The sequence below is a fragment of the Strix uralensis genome, chromosome 1 (genome assembly GCF_047716275.1).
Source record: "Strix uralensis isolate ZFMK-TIS-50842 chromosome 1, bStrUra1, whole genome shotgun sequence".
NCBI classification, from domain to species: Eukaryota; Metazoa; Chordata; class Aves; order Strigiformes; family Strigidae; genus Strix; species Strix uralensis.
Genome location: NC_133972.1, coordinates 76,964,680 through 76,983,541, shown reverse-complemented (window position 1 = coordinate 76,983,541; position 18,862 = coordinate 76,964,680). Strand labels below are relative to the sequence as shown.

General features: G+C 41.7%; 1 protein-coding gene across 7 annotated transcripts in view; it reads left to right on the top strand.

Annotated features, from left to right (window-relative positions):
- Positions 1-18,862, top strand: part of PHACTR1 (phosphatase and actin regulator 1) — a 318,012-nt gene that overhangs the window by 243,473 nt on the left and 55,677 nt on the right. For 6 of the 7 annotated variants that reach the window (XM_074871767.1, XM_074871795.1, XM_074871821.1 and 3 more), the window contains 3 exons: positions 3,412-3,597; positions 4,621-4,827; positions 14,534-14,864. In XM_074871767.1, the coding sequence (XP_074727868.1) occupies positions 3,412-3,597; positions 4,621-4,827; positions 14,534-14,864 (724 nt within the window). The remainder of the gene's footprint in view (positions 1-3,411; positions 3,598-4,620; positions 4,828-14,533; positions 14,865-18,862) is intronic. The other variant, XM_074871786.1, reaches the window with a different exon arrangement.

Below are 18,862 nucleotides of genomic sequence, written 5' to 3'. Positions count from 1 at the left end.
AAAATAACTCAGGATTTCAAACTCTCCTCATCGTTTTGACTTCCTTAGCTATATTTGTCTATAGAAGGAGTGTATGACCGTGGCACTTTTCAGACATGCAAGAAGTTCCCTAATCCAAGGTGTTCAGAGTGCAAAGACAGGTGAGAGGGTAGGCAGAGCTCCATTGTAAAGACACAACAGAAGGACTGGTCTGTACTGGTCAGCATGGTGCACTGTGGGCTGCTTTGCACCAGGCAATTTTTAAAAAGTACCTGAAAGTGGAAATGGCAGGTGAGATCGGGAGTACAAACCATGCTTAGGGGACACATGTTTTGAACGTATCATCTATACATTTCTGGGTCGTCTCCCCATTCTGTTATTTCCACATGCTAAGGTGAATCAGAGTGCCTGGGTAGAGTCCTCTGCACTAGAGTTTTCTCTGAGGTCCTGTTTCTTCAGTGACTTCAGGTGTGCAGAGCCTCCTGAGTAACAGAAGAGCAGCCTTCATGTGCTCCTGTTGCTGCAGAGGTCAAGCTACTCTCTGGTCCTGTCCAAATCCAGCTGATTCACACTCAGCCGGCATTATCAAAGCTCTTGCATTTAGGGGAAGCTGTTCTCCACTAAGTAGCAGCAGAGTCTGTGAAAACACAGCAAAGGATTTAGCAAGTGTGAGAACAAAAGATTACATATGTTATCACTGTGCAAAATTAACTTTAAACTCATAGCCAGTTCCTGAAGACTAATCGATTCATCCATATCTATGTAATAATCACATTACCAGGATTCTTTTCATTTGTATGCCAACTAACCAGAATAGTTTTTAGGACTTTAAAAATAATAAGTAATTTGCCTTTATATCTGGTTGTCAAGCATATCTCTGATCCAGGATTAATTCACACTAAGATATTCTTCATGCCACAATTTTATCCACATCTTTGATCTGTTTGCTGTACTTGAGCTCTTCTGTAAGCAAGATCTGATTTAGGGTGTATATTTCAGTCATGATTCTGTGTCATGTATGGTGATTTCAGTCAAATCCAAGGACAAGTTTTAGAGTCTAAATGAAGACTGGAGATATTCAGAGGTAAGATTAAAAGAGGTTATGCTGTCAGTACAGAGGGGTGTCATGTTTGTTATTATAACAAAAAGTAAAAGCCAAAATTTCATCTCATGTTTTACTTTTTTTGCAATCATAAGCCTTCAATGGATCATTTGAATGCTATCTTCTTAAATCATGCTGAAGATACCTTGAGAAGTGCAAAGTGCACTTCAGACAGTAAAATTTCAAGGTGCTCAGCATGTTGTTATAGGCATCCCACTTCATTAAAAATGTGTAGACATCCCTTCAAAAATTAAATGTTACTGGTTTTATTGTGCATACTTTTGTCTGCTCACAGTTGTGGTCAGATTTAGTCCTGCAGAGAATTAGTGAATATTGCTGGACACAATCACTGCCTTTCATGAAGTTGCTCTGCATAAGAAGCAGTTACACTCTTTCATGAAACCAGGTAAATGAGACAACAGCAGCCCCTATCCCAAGCACATGTGAAGGTGTGTGTTTATAAAAGGGAGACAGAGCAATCACAGAATGTGTAGCATTTCCACCCAAATGGCTAAGTCAAAAACCATTCAGCTTAAAAGGGAGACAGAGCAATCTCAGAATTTCCACCCAAACAGCTAAGTCAAAAAACATTCAGCTTAAATACTGGCTGAACTGTTGTTTGATTTTTGCTGCCTAGGGAAATAAACGGGTTTGTATTGAATGACGCGCAGCAGTTAGGAGGAGACTGTGCTGCGAACAATGGGCCAAAACCTTCAGTTTTGATTAATGTTGCCACTTTTTAGCCAGATCAGTTGATTGCTCTGAAAGCCGTGGGTTGGGTCTCAGTCTGGTATGATGTGGCTGTGTACCATAATAGCTTTCTAGGTCTTCAGAAAGCCTCCAATAAAAACAAGAAAGTCAAGACCTTGGTATTTCTAATAATTCCAAAATAAGCAGGAGACCATCTTTACTCGCTGTAGAGAAGCTTTAAAAGGCAGAAACGTAGTTCTGAATACTTATCAGCTAACGTACTTTCAGACTTGTTAATTGCTGTGTCCTGACACTGAAGTGAGACAATTTTTTTTTCTCTTTTCAGTATTGTTTTCCAAAGTGTTCTGCACATCTTAGCCTGTGACAGTAAAATGTGCACTCACTTGAATGATATACATCTCTGCTTGGTACATTGAACAGTAATATGGCTAATCAGAGGTGCCCAAAAATCAAGAACCAGATCCTGAAATCCTGAGTTTGACTTACAAAAATAATTTAAATGCATAGTAAATTAGGCTTCATGTATTTTCCGGCTGATTTTTAGCCTTACCAGTCACATTCCAGTTATATTTTCAGGTTTCCACTCATAACCATAGGGGCTGAACACTTTCCTTTATAAAATTGTAATTGAGATATCCATGTAGTCATTGCCTCCAGGTACCCAAGTACTGTGCATAACAAGTTCTGAGATAAAAATCATGCGGGTTGACACCATAGAGAATGATCTGATCCCTCGCTTCTGTTCTTTATTATTTCTAATGTGAAGTGGTGTTTGATAGGAAAGAAACTACCAGCTGCTGTTACAGAAATTTTGCTCAGATGGAGGAGATATTATAATAACTTTAAAAACAGGCTTTCTAAATGGAATCTTCTATATCCCAATATCAAGACCTTACACCAGGCAACTATACAAATTATTCTCTCCCTTACTTAAAATCTTGATGCCGGGAGCTGTAATGTTTTTATTTCCATGTAAAATAAGTGCACACTTCTGTGATTTTGCGTGTGTCCCTTATAGCATTAAAATTGGTGTAAGGGAAGAGAGTAATTCTTAGAAGTATTATTATTAAAATATTGTAAATTATATACTGTGTATGTTAGTATTCTTTAAGAAAGCTCTGTAGCTTCAGTTCCAGCCCATTCTCATTCCTGACTTCCCAGCTTCAACAGAGACAGAGGGAAAACAGATTTTGTGGCCCTGGATGGGGCCACATTGTCCCATGGGTGGAGGATGGTCAGGAACCATCTGGCTTAGACCATAGATCATAATGACCATCCTAGGGTAAGCAAAGGATCAACACAGATGTTTGACAGATCTTTCCCAAATCTTAATAACCCCTTAAGGCAAGTGGAATGCTGTCAGACTTCTGTGAAACTGTTGTGGGCAGAGCATCACAGTTGGACATCTCCAAATATTGCTCTAAAAAAATTGTATTTTTGAGATACAAACCATATTGTTTTAATCTTTATCCCTGTGTCCTCTGTACACATACAAGATCTCAGTTCAGGTTCCTTATTTGCAAGCAAGCTAATGGAGATAGCAGATTTCATTTTAAATTCTTCCTGTATCTTATTTACATGTCTTCTTTTGTCATTCTGCTTACTCCAACTATGAACAGATGGGGAACTTTCCATACCAAATGAAGAAGGAGCTTTGGAGAATGGGCAGCCTTTGGGCTCCGGGCAAGTGCTGAGCTCCAGCCAGGTATCCCTGCCAGCCCTAGCAGAACTGGAGTCAGGTCCAGCATCTGGGGAACCCTGCTCATACGAGGTGCTCCCAACTACAGAGATCATGGATGGCACAGGTAATATCTTGTTTACGTTATGATGTAGATACTCTAAGCTGTTTGAAACAAGTTTTTGACTTCTAACGTTTGGTGTCTAGCCCTGAGAAATCCTTGTCAAAGACAAAAGTCTTCTGGTGGAGAAGGAGGTGACAGCATACAGATTGCCACTGGATGTTCCATGAGAAATTTTGACTGACTTGGTGTAGAAGTAACCTCTACTTCTACACAAGTAACCTCTTTGTGAGTAAAGCAAAGTCCCTGCACTTTGTGAGCATTTAAGTGTAGATTTCTAACTCTGTGGCTATGTCTCAGCTGTGCCAGTGAGCTCTAGAACAGAGAGCTGATAACATTTTTAAACTCTAGGGTACAACATCATGCCCTTTAGCTGCTGCATGGTGTTGGGTGACGTTTGCACCCTGCATCTTTCAGTGCCAGCTGCCCTACCCTAGGTGAGGCTCTCTGCACTTCCCCAGCTCATGCAGAGAGGCAGCAATGCTGTACATCTGTCTAGGATAGCTCCTCTTTCTGCATCACTTAATGCTGAGAGTTGTGGACGAAGGTCAACCGAGGAAAAGTGACTGATAGAAGTGTTCGTTCATGATCCTGCCCAGCTATGCAGACTCTTTGAAAGGGAGTAGGCCCCCGAGGTGCTTTTACATTTATAGGATAAGTTTAGAGACCACCTGCTAACGTATCTGGTCCTGAGCAAGCTGTGGTGACAGACCGTCTGAGATGTGACATTTTAAGGCTCTTGATTTGTGTTCAGGATGTGGGAATACGTCCCAGCCTGGCATAAGGGAGCTGGCTTCTGTCGGAGGTAACGGAAAATTTGGCTGTTGTGTAGATGTGTGTTACTCCTTCTCTTTCTCTTTTTCTCTCTTTCTTTCTCTCCTCCTTTCTGTGTTATATGATGTTTGAGTGAAATCTATTAGTCATTCTTAATCTGCACTGCTGCGCTGCTTTTCTTGTCTTACTACGGCTGTATCCTCTGCTGCTTTGCTCGTAACGTTGTTGCGTCTATGATGTGGTTGTGTCCTCCAGTGTCTGAAGAGAGCCCCACATCCAATGAATCCGGCGTCCTCCTGTCCCAAGATCCTACAGCTAAGCCAGTCCTGCTACTTCCCCCCAAAAAATCTGCCGCTTTCCCTGGAGACCATGAGGACACCCCAGTGAAACAGTTGTCCCTCCTCAAACAGCCCCCTGCCCTGCCTCCTAAACCTATTGCCAGGATTGCCAGCCACTTAACTGGTAAGTAGGTGTTCCTGGACCCTCAGCACCACCGTTTCCCTTATAAGAAAAACCTGCCCTTACAGCAAAGTTCTCAATGTCCTTCCTCCTTCTGTAACGCTGTCTGCACATGTTGTTGTGTGTACTGGTAATGTATCTGTGTTGTACCTAGGGCAGGGATCATGAAGCATTTTCAGGCTATAACTTCATCAGGGTTGCTTCAGGGCACTTCCCCTCTCAGCTTTAATTACCTAAGACCGGCGCTGCGTTTCCTAACCCTCCTCACTCTTATTCATCAAGACTTACTTACCATCACCACAAAAATTGCAGGATGTGTTTTGATGGGAAAGGAAGTATCAGGAAAATACTAGGATATCTTTAAATGCCTTTAATGAGAAAAGGGGTGAGGGTTGAGGGGAAAAGGGAGAGTTTTGCTTTCTCCTTTTGCCCTTTGTTGCTTCTCCTCTCAACTGCCACCTAGGCAGTTCCCCTGCACACACCCAGTATCTTTCCATGTGTTTGTCTTTTACTTGGCCTCCTGATCCTTACACAGGCCATTCTGCCCCATGGCCTCTTGCCATTTTGCTTACCCACTTCCACTACCTGCCTGACTCTCCCTGTTTTTCCCCCCTGCTCTGACTACTCCCCTCCCACAGGTGAGTCCTGATAATGATGGGCAGCTCCAGTTCCCAAGGACCTGGATTTTGGTGTCATGCAGTTTATGTCTCACTGCATGGCAGCTAGCAACAGTAGACAATACAGGCTCCTTTTTTGAGTTCCAGATGTTTTCACAAGTGTCCAGGCTCTTTGGGATTCAAAGCTCTAGGTACATGTGGAAGGAGGACTGGTGGATCTCCTCTCTCCGGTCTCTCATTTAGACCACCAAAGCAAAGGATTTGCTACATTGACACAGACCAAAAAATGTTCCCTAAATGCTTGCCTGCACCTTTTGAACAGTCTGCTCATAATTGCAGCTGCTGCCCAGGAGGCAGCACCTTAAAATCCTGAGTTCAAGATGAGGTGTGATGCACCTCTGTACTAGGGGAGCTACCAGTCCTCTCACTGGGTCGATCTTCTTGTGTTAATGCTGAGTTGATCTTTTTAGGGCTGATGAGAGAAATGCTCAGCCCATGTTAATACATTCTAGATGGTTGGTTTTTTCTCTGACAGTTAATACCCGGTTTATTTGGGTTAAGATATATAACAGGAAAGAGCATGTTCTGGTTTTCTCTCGTATCTCTACATAGTCTCTTCATGTTTCTGTTTGGATGACCACATATTTTTGTTCTGTATAGTTTGTTCATTTTATGTGAAATCTCTTTATTTTCTTGCCTGCCAAAATCTAGACATAATGGTTAGTATTTTGCCTTATACTACAAACTGAATGGGCAGTTCTGCAGCCTGCAAAGCCAGGTAGCAGTATTAATGGCTTCAGGTGAGGACAAAAACAGCTTCCTATGATCTTCCATAACACTCTGTCCCAGTTACAAGGAGCTGCTCAGAAATGAGGCCAAGATGGAAGAAATGAAAAAATAGGAATGGTATAGAAAAAAACTCCAGTACTAAATGTCCTTCATTCATAAGCTTTTCTTTCGTAAGAGATGGCAGAAGAATCAAAGGATGAAGGCTTCTGGTGTGGTTTATTTTGCAGCTGGAAATTTTGTGTGAAGTAGAATCAGGCTCAAACTGTTAGCATAAGTCAATTGCTTGATGGTGTTTCACTTTCATTTCCCAATGAAAGTGAAACAGAACTGTGACTTCTCTTACCTTGTGGTAGCCTTTAGTGGGCTCTCATCCAGTCCTAAATAAACTCTTGTACGTGCGTATAGACAGACTCTTGTACGTGCATATACAGAACCCTCATGGCAAAGGAACAGAGATCCAGATTCAGTCATAGGGTCTTAATTTAATTGACAGTTATTCCTGGTGGAACTGAAAGCCTCATTTATACATACCTTATAAATAAAAGTATTAAAATTATTCTTAAGGGTCCATTTACTTTGATGGGCTAAAGGATATACATGTTGTTCGGTACCTTGTGTTCTCCACTGGTAATTATTTTAGCTGTGTATAATCTTTGGAAATGAGCAATATATCCTAATGAAGCACCTTCATCAGTGAGAAGCAGAACTAATGCTATTCTTTTACTAATTACTCCAGAGACATCGCCAGCTTGTGTGTAAGAAAACAAGTAAAATCTGAATTCTGGCATTCAAGGTGAAGACTTTTCTGTTCTTGTTGCATACCCATTTTTCTACTGAAGATTTTGTGAGAAGGTTGAAGGACAAATTAAGACATACTGGGCTTGGCTAACGAAGAGTGACAGTGGTTTAATGGTCTGGTAGCTCTGTTCAAGACAACTGTGAGGGGAGATGTGATCTTTTGAAGGGTTCAGGTACACATCTGAAAATGCAGAAGCACCTCTTAGCTTCTGTCTTAAGAGATATATATGTATATGTGTGTGTATGTATATTTATTTAATAGAAACATGTTTTATACATTTTATAAAATCACTGCCAGCGAGGTCAGCAGAAAAAAAATAAAAAAAGAATATTTTAAATACAAAACTTGAGGAAAGAAAAGCTTCCTTTAAGTCTGACCACCTTCTTGTTCTGAACTTATCCCAGAGTTCTTCAGTAAAGTCATGAAGACTGACTTGCAGGTTTGGCAAAGGACTTAATACAGGTTTTAGAAATGGAAAAAAAACATTCCTCACCTCTGAAAGCATTTGTGAACCATCTCAAACATCTGTCTGCCTGTGCAAGACAAAGATTGGCCTTTCACTTGATAAGAAATGCACATAAAAGAGCAGGCCTAAAATAAACATGTAAGAGCACATTTAATTTTGGGGAGAATGAAAAGCAAAAATCCATTTTAAAGGTGACAGGAAGAGAGAATTGCCTCAAGCAAATATAAATCACACAACCTTGGCATGCTCCTTCTCAAGGCTGAGGTACTGTAGGGACCAGACAGTGCAGGAACAGGGAGGGAGCCAAGAGCAGATTGCAGAGCAGCCACTGGGAGTGGTGCCACCACCGCTGCAGAAGATGCTCTGTGCTTTGCCTCGCACCATCTCCCATGCTCTTGATGACGCTGCCTCCACAGGGAACATCCCTGTCACCGCACTGGGTGTGGAAGTGCCCACACAGCCCCAGAAGACAGGCAATCCTAGGAGAAAAATATGATCCTTAACTGTTCTGATACCGTTGTTTCACTGCCTCTGCATTTCCTGTTGACCAGTCACCTCCTGGTGAGCCTTCTACTGGTTTTCAGATATGATTATTATTAGACAATGTTCATGGACAGAATTTCTTTCATCATTTTAATTCTTCAGTATCCACATGCAGAACCCAGCCATTTAGGACCACAGTTGCAGCCCCTCTTCATTGAAAATGTAGAAGGAGCTGAAATAATCACCTGGGACCAAATATAATTGGACTGCTGGGGTCAAGTCCCCAGATTATCATGAAAACTTTAATGGCCAAAAGTAACAAAAAGACCGCTCACACCTGATTTGATAGACAACATACCCCAGTGGTGTAAAACTCCTTTTGATCTTGACTCATTAAGCTGTTACTTCTCACCAGCACAGATGTTTTCTGAAATTAATTAGAAATTTTCCAAACAACTGTTATCACCAGTAACCCATAAAGTCCCCTAAAACATCAGAGAACAAAATATATGCCACTAAGCTGGGATTTCAGCAACACCTGAGTGTATTTGAGCCCAAATTCAGCCTAATATTAAATAGGGTGTAGCTTTGGTCATATCTGTCTAGTCAGCTATTATATTTAAGCTTTAAAAAACCTTTTGCATGCTCTTGCTTTCTTCATTCAAGTTTTTTAGGAGAGGCATAGCACACTTTTAGTTCTGAGATTGTGCTTTCTAGTTATGTCTTTGTAGAGTAAGAACTAATTCATAATTGGACACAAACATTTAACAGAGCAGGAAATGTTACCAGTCCCCAAAAGTTACTTCTGATAATGCAGACAAGCAAAGGATGAGGTTTGAGAACATGGATGCCTGGTGTCCTGTTGCATTGCCACAACATAGCTGGTTGTTAGTTACAACATTATGAAAGTATTTACAACTACAATTTATCCGATAAATATTCTCTGCAGTATTCTATAATGCAACAGTCACATGTATCTCAGAAAGCTCCTGTGTAGTTGAGCCCAAGATGTTATCCACAAGCTTCCTCCTTCTGTGGTGTTGCCTCCTGCTGCCTGTTCTGGCAGACTGCATTCATGAAGACAGGTTACATTCATGTGATGGCAACGGACAATTCTCTTTTTTCTGTGTGCTTGAGGGAAAGGCAGCAAAGCAAAAGCAGCTCTCCTTCACCAGCATCCCCAGGTTCTCATGGGAAACTGGACCCTGATGCAATTGCTCTCCATTCTTCCTCTGCCTGCTGCTACCTAGAGGGGAGTACCTAGCACATACAGGCATCAGGAAATCTTCTTGTCTTTGAAACCCTCTTCAGGGCTCTGCCCAGAAATTCATGCAGAACTGTACTTTTCAACCTTTAGGCTAAGCATGCTTTGCTTGTGTTCTCCAAATTCAGCTTGAACCGTGGATGCATACATGGTGCAGAACAGCAAAGAATTTCTGTCTCAAATCCTCCCTGAAGACGTGACTGCAGATCTTGCTGTACTCAGCAGGAGATGCATGGCAAATCTTTGAGAACAGTTTTTAACTTGTCTGTATGAATGTGCTCAAAAAGCTCATTGAAATAAGAAAAGAGACTCCTGCTGTTCCGGCACAAGTGATTCCCAGAGAGAAGTCCTGAAAGAGTAACAACTGCTTGTCCAAATGCTACCGGCGAATATAAGGCCCATCACCACATTTCCACTATGCAGCTCCCTCAACAGGCCACGCTGGGTTTTGCACTACTTTTTTTTTTGGCACATTACGGAATTAATTACTTGGATAGAATGTAAAGAGTAACTCGTTAACTTTATGACGAGTTGTATTACTTGTATATAGTACAGCACAGGTCACTGTATAAGGTCATTCAGGTGGGAAGGAAGCTCAGCAAGTCTCCAGTCCAACCTCCTGCTCAAAGCAGGGCCAGCTATGGGATCAGGCTAGGATTCTTAGTGTTTTGTCCAGCTGGGTCTTGGACATCTCAAAGGATGCCAGCTGTACAACCTGTCTGGGCAAACCTGTCCCACTGTTTGGCTCTTCTTGTGGGGGAAAAGATTTTCCTTATAATCCAGTCCTGAACCTCTTTTGTTTCAGTTTTTGCCCACTGTCTCTCATCCTCCCACCATGCACCACTGTGAAGAGCCTGGCTCCACCTTGTTGATAACCTCATAGGTACTGTCAGGCTGCTGTTAGGTGTTCCCTCCACTAGCTATCTTTTCTCCAAGCTGAACAAGTCCCAGTCCCTCAACTTCTCACAGGCCAGGTGCTCCAGCCCTTAACCATTGTGGTGGCCCTCTACTCAAATCATTCTGGTTTTTTGATGTCTTTCCTGGGGGATCCTAAGCTTGGCACAGTAATCTAGATACAGTCTAAGGAGTACTGAGCAGAAGGGGAATTATCCCTTGATCTCTTGGCTGTGCTTCTACTCATACAATCCAGGAAGCTGTTGGCCTTCCTTGCGGTTGGGGTACAATGCTGGCTCCTTGTTGGGCATCACAAGGAGTCAAGAAAGAGCATTTCTGCCACTGGCAGGATAGCAAACACAGCCGGCTCTGCCACAAACCCAGGATTCCCCGGCATGCCCTCTTAATCCTTGCAGTAGTTGTGCTGGGCCAGGATTTGAGGATTTTAATGAGCTTTTCTAGGAGCCCTGCTGGAGCAGTATTTGCTGCCATACATCCAGAACTTCCTAGCACTCTATTTTCAACAGATGTATCTGCAGCACGTGCTGAGCAGCTCTCCAGCCGTGTTTGGTGGCTGGGAAGCATCAGATTTGGTGTAGTTAGTGTACAGCTCAGTGTGCCACAAATACAGCAGAAGAACCATACATGGGTAGACCTTCTGTGCAGCGAATACAAAGTATATTTATCTATCTCCTGAAAAACCCAAGAGGACCTGTTTGTCATGGGTCTGATGTGCAGCAAATATTGTGGCATCCACAACTATCTTTTAAGTAATTCATTGTCATCAGCAATGGGAAGGTTTCTGTGTCTAACATCTCTTTTGTTACTTCTGGCACAGTTATTACTTAACCATACACAGTGCAGAGTGGTCACAACCCTGCTGGGAATGAACATCTTGCAAAATTGCTCATTATTCTCTTGAGCATGAAGAACCTCAGCCAAAAGAGATTAATCAGACTTGCACACCTGGCTTCACACAGTTTGCTTCTCTTCTGTCACATGAGTGCTTTGTGCAATGATTTAAGACTCTGGTAATGTTCCACTGAGAAGACACTTATCACAGATTCCTTGTTCATATTTCCACTGTCTAGCTTCTTATTCATCTACAGATGTCCATGTCGGATGGTTATTTCATGCTGGAGACAATAACTGTTTCCATCCCTGGTTCATACACCACATACATTGTGCAATTAAAACAAATAGGGAAAAGAACTGTAAAACACAGTTATGTTACACGCAGGAACAAGTTGTTCTCTCGTTTCCTCTAGATGATGGTAGTGGAGTTTCCAGGAGTGTGCCTGGAGCCTGTGAATTTGAGCAAGGCCCCGTTCTTTCAGCACACTCCTTGATCTGACCATGCAGTAAAACTTGCAGTGCAAGGTCACCATTACTGATGTCAGTGAAGATACACTGATACATTTCTGAGCAAATGGATCGAACTGTCCTCCCATTGAAGTCATTCTCCTTTTAGCCATTTTTTTTAACAGGCAAGTAGAGTTCTTCCAAAGGTGAAGGGCAGACAAGTAGATTTAATGCCTCTGGTTCACTTTCAAGGCTCTATTTAAGTATTAGGGCCATATTCAGACAGCCTCAAGAACCTGGGTGAAACACAGTCGGTCTGAATAAAGCCTTAAGTTAAAAATAATGGACAAGATTTTTGGCAGGTGTCCAGTGGAGTCACCCAGCACTGATACCACTGAAAACATGTTGATGTGAAGAATTTCTTTACATTTAAGTGGAAACTAAAGGTCCATACCTTTGTTGTGAAGAGTGGAAACCAGAGTACGCACATCTGATTCATGATGGAGTGTGTGGTTACTCGAGGTAATTAAGCTAGACTTGTTCTTCTGTGTAACTTCAAAGCTGCAGTGCCTCTGTCACAATTCTACTAGATGAATGCTTGCATGAGAAAGGAAAATATTTTTTCACTATATTTTAGAACTAAGACAGAAAGATTCCTGTTTGCTTTATGCCTGAACCATTTGGTATGTTGTACTCACTCTCAACATACAGTATTGCTCTAATCGTCAGGACCACAGATGGCAGCAAACCCAGCTGATACTTCCAGTTATTCTTTTGTCAGAAGCAAGAGATGTGTGCAGTTGGGATCTCTTTGAATTCACCATTAAAGATGACTCCCCTGACTCAATATAGAGTGGTGGGGCATCCAGGCACGGGCACTGTCAGATGAAGATGTTAATTGATATACAGCAGAAAAAGATCTAAAACCAACAGTCAAACCTGTACTTTTCAAAATGGAAGTGCACGTCTCAATATAGTCTTTGTAATTCAGGACCAGCTCTAGAACTGAAATTGCCTGGAGCACAAATGTATGAAAACGCTTTGTTACTACAAATCCCATAGGATCCTCGTTCTCAGGGCTCTATACAGTTTACTATTTACTCTTTCTGTTATTTACCTTTTGTTGAAGATGGTGTGCTCTTTTATGCAGGATACAAAGAGGAAATATACACAGATATCTAAGTATGTAAGAAAAACACCATAACTTGGAGACCTTCCTGTGCTTGAATAGAAAATCCCGAAAGTATCTTTCTTTTATTGTACAGAAGGCAATCTGCTTTAGAGGAGAGGGCAGGTCCCTGTGGTTTGGCAATCCCATGAGTTAGATTTCAGCCTTGGTGGAGCCATCAGAAGAATTTTTGCCTTCAAGAGACATGTCAAGTGGATACAATATTGCATTGAAGGCCGAAAGACTTGAGTTTTATTCTCAGTAACTCTCCCACTCTACAGCGTGCAAAGACCATTTTCTCTTCATGCCTCCGTTTCGTCTTTGCACAGCCTTTGCCTCTCCTAAGTCTTTAGCCATAAACCCTTTGAAGAAAAGGAAGACTTGCTGTCAGTGTGTTGTTTCTAGCGTAGTAAAAGCACTAGTATCAAGTGGATGCTGTGGATGCAATGAAGCTACAACTAGCACTAAAAAAAATCTTATGTCATATCTGAGCCTGGCTTTTTCCACATTACTGTCCTTAATCATTTTCAAGAACTGTTAGTGCTTGGAACTCAAAGTATCAACCTGGTGCACTCTAGTAGATATGGATATTAATACAGGCATTACCCAGAACAGGCCAGGAGGGAGGAAGGATTAAAAGGGGCAAGGAGGAAGACAGCTAATGCTAAAAAGAACCATCTGGAAAAGGACTTTAGAAATCTGCTATCACTCAGTAGGGTGATCACCGCTGAAACTTGAAGGGCAACATCTTACTCCCAAGCTTTCACAGGTCAAAAGAAGATTCTAGCCCTTCAGTTCCTTTACCATGTTAGAGCAAGAAGAGTGAACTGAAGCAACGAGAGACCAAAAAGCATGCAAGCCTTGCCTGCAGAGCTGCATTGCAGAACCAAATGTCTGTGGTATTCCAGGCTGGAAAGGCCTGGCCTTCCTCTGAAACAGAAACTCACAGTTGCAGCTCACAGCATAAATATTTGCTTTCGGTTTTGCTCTTAACATACATGGTGGCCATTTCCCACGCCTATCTTGGGAACTACAAGCCCTCCCATTAACTTCATTTCCCTTCTGAAAACATTTCAGAGTGCAAGTCCAAAAATCTCCATCCTGAAGTTGAGTTCTGGCAGAGAAATTTGCTTATGGACCTTTCATTGATTTCCCATGGAAGTCAAGGGAGTCTGCCTGGCAGGTCAATTGTGTGATTCAAGGAATGTGCCTAGAGTTAAAAAGGTTAAAATTCAGTGTGTGAGTCCAGAGAAAAGTGCCTGCCAAGTCTTCTGTAAAAGAATACATTAATCCTAACAATCTTCTGTCCTTTATGATTTTCTCCTCCTGTACCTTTTGTTTTTCCAGACCACTCCTGTTTAGTATTCAAACCCTATTTCTTTTCTCTCCTGCCCTGTAATGTAATTTTTAACACCAGATGTTTTGCACATTACAAAGCTGTAAAAAATTTGACTTGTAATTGTGCTGCAGTGGCTGAGAAGGATCAGGAGTCCCTGAGCTTTTGCTCCAGCAGTGATGGTGGTGAGTCATCCTGTAACTTCAGACATAGAGTTGCTCTCCCTCTATTTGTGTGCCTGTTGAGCAGGAGACATTGCACTTACCTCATAGGGCTGTTTTGGAGGATTAGGGCTTTAGAGCATCAAAGTGTGCCAGGAGCCTTGTTAAGCGTTGCTTAACGTGTTTATTAAGGGGCACACACAGCCCTGGGACGTTTTTTGTGAGACTCAAAAGTGCTGCAAAACAACAGTATTTTTTCCGAAGACTGTGCTGAGCACATGCTGTGCAGAGTTGTCTGTCGCAGCAGGGAAGGGGTGCACGCTCCTGTGTTGACTAGCAACCTCAATACCTGCTTGCCCAGACAGATACTCTGATCTCCATCTTACTGACATGAAAATTAACACCAGGGCCTCTCTTTCTTCTGTTTTAGATCCTGGCGCTCCTGTGAAACTGCCTTGTATGCCAGTTAAACTGTCACCTCCACTACCTCCAAAGAAAGTCATGATTTGCATGCCTTTAGGGGGGCCAGACCTCTCCCTTTCATCTTACTCCACGCAGAAGAGCTCCCAGCAGCCTTTGACCCAGCACCATCACACTGTCCTACCATCCCAGTTAGCGGCTCACCAGCACCAGCTCCAGTACGGCAGCCACAGCCAGCACCTGCCTTCTGGGTCCAACACATTGCCCATTCACCCTTCAGGGTGTCGGATGATAGAGGAACTGAACAAAACGCTAGCCATGACCATGCAAAGGCTAGAAAGGTAATGGATCAACTTTTAAAATTACATATTGATGTGCACTGTTTCCTGCTAACCTCAGTATCGATATTGCCACTTGAGTTGTGTTGATAATACTTAAATGAGGCCCCTCCTCTGGGGTCTGACAACTTCAGGGCAGAGTCACTGCTGGAGAAACAGAGACAGGGAAAGAGCCTTTCCAGGCTTGTTTGACAAGTTTGTGGAAGAAAGGAGAAAAAGACCAAATTTCCTGAACCCCATTGTCCTGTTCAAGGAAATAGATAATACAGTCAGTGGAGAAGATTTTAATAAGACATGCCTGGCTTGCAAATGTACTGCAGAGTGCATAACTCCAGAGCTCCAGTTATGTGGAGGATTGCTAAAAGCAAGGAAAAGAAGTATAAGAGCAATAAAAACCAAATGTGCCACTCAACCAGGGCATCTGATTAGTATTACCAATTAGCTTGAAACAATCTATAAGGACTTCCTACAAGTCACTCAGAGGGGTTTTAATACACTATTTAAATTATTTCAATTAATTTAAATTAAATTATATGTTTGATCTTAAAATAATTATTTAACCTATTCCACAGCAGCTATGTTCTTAGCCATTTGCATCTGGAGGAAGGTAGTACATTTGATCAGAAGTGCCTTACCCACCTTCAGGCTGTTTTTTATTACTGTCATTTGTGAATATCTCTGAATGCTGCTCAAAATAGTCTGAGTAAGTGAAGCATGTTGTATAAATGCAAGCTGTCCTCATAGACTGCAAGATCAGCAAGCTTTGGAAAATGTATTTCGTCTTGTAGAGGAAAATTGAGCAAGTCCCAGAATAGGGAAGGTAGTCCAAAAAATGACATGTTCTATTTAGTACCAAGGGCAGCTTTGTACCTGGCTTGTTCTAGGAGCATCAGATCATCCTTCTGTTAGACAGAAGCTAAAATATTTGGTTTAATAGTCAAAATGCCTGATGATTTGCCTCAGTAGCTATTTGTGATAATGTTACTTTCATTATATTGCATAGTTGAAAATAATTCGATTAGATATGGCAGATTCTCTTTACTGCATGAAAAACCGTCAGGGGACCAGAGGCTGTCCCACACTGCCAGCTTATTTTAGTACCAAGATAGAGAGACCTCAGTGGTTACATCGCGGGGGGCTAATGTTTCTGCAGCATGGGGAAGTTCTCTGATGAGGCTAGGGCTATGAGGGGATTCCTGTCCCCATCAGGAAAAGGGCTGTAGCAGTAGGATTGGAAAGAGCATCCACATTCCCCACTGTGCCCCGTGACTGCTCACTTACCTCACCTTGCCAGCTAGTCAGATGCACTTGCATCACCCTGAAGCTTGGTGCACCAAGAGCAGAGGGTAGCTGGTGCCCACACCGTCCCCAGCATAGGTCAGATGTCTTACTGTCTGGCTCACACTGCGTGCAGAAAGGCACTTCGTTATCCTGAGCCCAGTGACCTCTCTCAGAGTATGACTTCATTGTGGCATCTGTTGCCCCACAGCAATGAATGCTTCAATTTCTAGGCATCCATTGTGTTTATGTCTACAAATACTTTTACCTGATTTAAAGAAGGTGATGCTGTTTCATTTTAACTATTAATTTTAAGCTGAAGCCCTGCTGCTTGTTAAAAACTAAATAAGCAAGGATTCATTTCCTGATATGAAGCAATCACCTCCCTTTGCAGAAGAAAATAAGAAAAGGTTGTGGCACTAATGTTTCACATTTTAATTGAAAATGAATCCTAGTTCATGTTATTGCAGATGGTTGATTTTTCATAGCCTTTTTGCACTGATTAACTATTATTTCAATCTTGAAATAAAGTATTGAGTACTTCAGTTATTTTCCTTGTCAAAACAAATCGATAACTTTTGCATTCACAAGAGAGAAAATAGGTGATGACTGTTTCCTCTGCAACAGCAATTGTTATTTTCATAGTATCTGGAGGTAAAAGTATTTCAAAGTATTTACAGGTCTGTGGAGCTGACAGTTGCTGTTAAGTTCTTAAATTGCTTTTTTAAGCCACATTGTGACCTTAGTAAATTTGCTAATTTTTCTTGAAGATTTGTGCAGATTTTTAAAATACATATATTTAAATTACGAGAGGATTGTTTGCACCAAATGCTGTTGTTTTCTAGTATTTTTGACAGTAGTTTTTTTCCCATAATTGTATAAAATCTTGGACACTTCAGTCCAGAAGTCTTGAGGGCTTGCTAAAACCGCAGAGATCCTAGATCTGCTTTCCTCTATTTAAAATTTGGTAATGTGCTCACATCTGTTGCATGCATAGGATATGCAGTGACATCCTGAGCTTTACTGTTTTTTCCAAGATAACAGTGTACTGGGTCACTGCAGTTGGGTCAATAAAATTGAGGAGATAGAGAGCCTGACTAGTCTCTGAGGCACCTTCTGGGGAATGCGAAGTTCATTGGCAGCATTTATTTTTGCTGATCTCAGCCTTTATCTCAAAAGAGTCCTACAACTTTATAGAATAATTGCCATGATGCTGCAGTAATAATGCTGCCAAGTCTGGTAATTTGGGGGATTATTTAGAATAGCATTTTGTTTTTAATAAGGGAGGATCATGTAGACAAGCACAGATCAGTTTTCTGCTCTAATTTTTTTCTTTTTTTTTCCCTTCAGGATGTTTTTTTTCTTCCCTGTGTCTAGTTTCTTTGGTCCTGGTGCAGTGGAAGCTCCTCAAGTCTGTTAAACTCCATTGATATTCACTGAATCCATAAAAGTTTGTATCAATTCCACATTTTGCCCAGTAAACTTTTCTTGGACCTCACAACTCTTCTCTCCACCAGGACTGTGAGTGTGGACAGGAACAAAGAATGAAAGACTAAAACATCCCCTTGTTCTAGCAGTCTGAATTTTTTGCTTTCACAGATGAGGTCTCTCGAATTCAGGTAGTCTAACACCTGAAGGCTGATACTTGAAATCAGAGCTTTGCCAAAGAGCCAGAAGCTTGCCAGAGACAAATGAGCTGTCCCTCTGTACAGGCCTGGAAGCCAGAAGTTATTTTGCTGTCGTTGACCTTGAGCTTCTCTACCTCTATTTTCCCTTCTGCAGGAGTGGTTGCATGTTACTGCCTCACCTAGATCTAGTGCATATTAATAAGTTAATGTCTTAAGGTACATTAAAAGCGTGTAATAGCTATTCAAGTCCCAGTTGTTCTTATGCCTTAAAACGACAGTTAATTCCTGGACTTTTTTATTCAGTTTTATTACAGGCATTATAGAACATTAAGTTAATTTGCACACTTAAGGCCTTTGATCGCAAACATTTTCTGGTACTCCTAACATCTATTCATAACCTATTCTCAAAAGGGCAATCTGTCCCTTGTCATAGTATAGCTATTATGACATGTCATTTGTGCTGCTAATTTGCCTCTATTTTTCCTGATAAATTACCAGCTTTATGATAGATTAAGTTGAAACAGGGAAGAGTGTAATTTCCACGTAACCTTTTTTCTGCAACCTCTGTTGCCAATTTGTGCCCTACTGCAAACAACTTTCCCCTTCAGCACAAAGGGGGTGTGTCAGGCATAAGTAAAACTCTAGATTCAGGCATCGTTTTCAGCATTTCAGTACGCATTTTAAGAGTTGGTGAAAATCTGATAAGCCCTGTGACCAAAATCCACACAAGGTTTCATCCTCCTGACTGAAATGAATTTGAGAAGAAAGACCATGACCAAAAGCCATGTGTCGTGAACAGCCGCAAAAGAAGCTTTAGAAACCTTCTTGTGCCACTGGAATGTATCTTTAATTTTGAGTTAGGGAGGCAGCTTCTTGATCTGAAATAGCCTTATATTCTGCCTTGCCCATACAGTTCTCAGTCTGTCTGGTAAGACGACAATTTCAATTACTCTGTGGGCTCTTGTACACTAGCAGCTGAGTCAAGGCCTCAGTTTGTTCAACTTACTTACTAAAGAGCTGTTAAGTGGCAATATCTCACTCCAGGCTCGAATTGCATCTGTGGCAGAGCAATGAAAAATCACTCTGTCCGAAAAG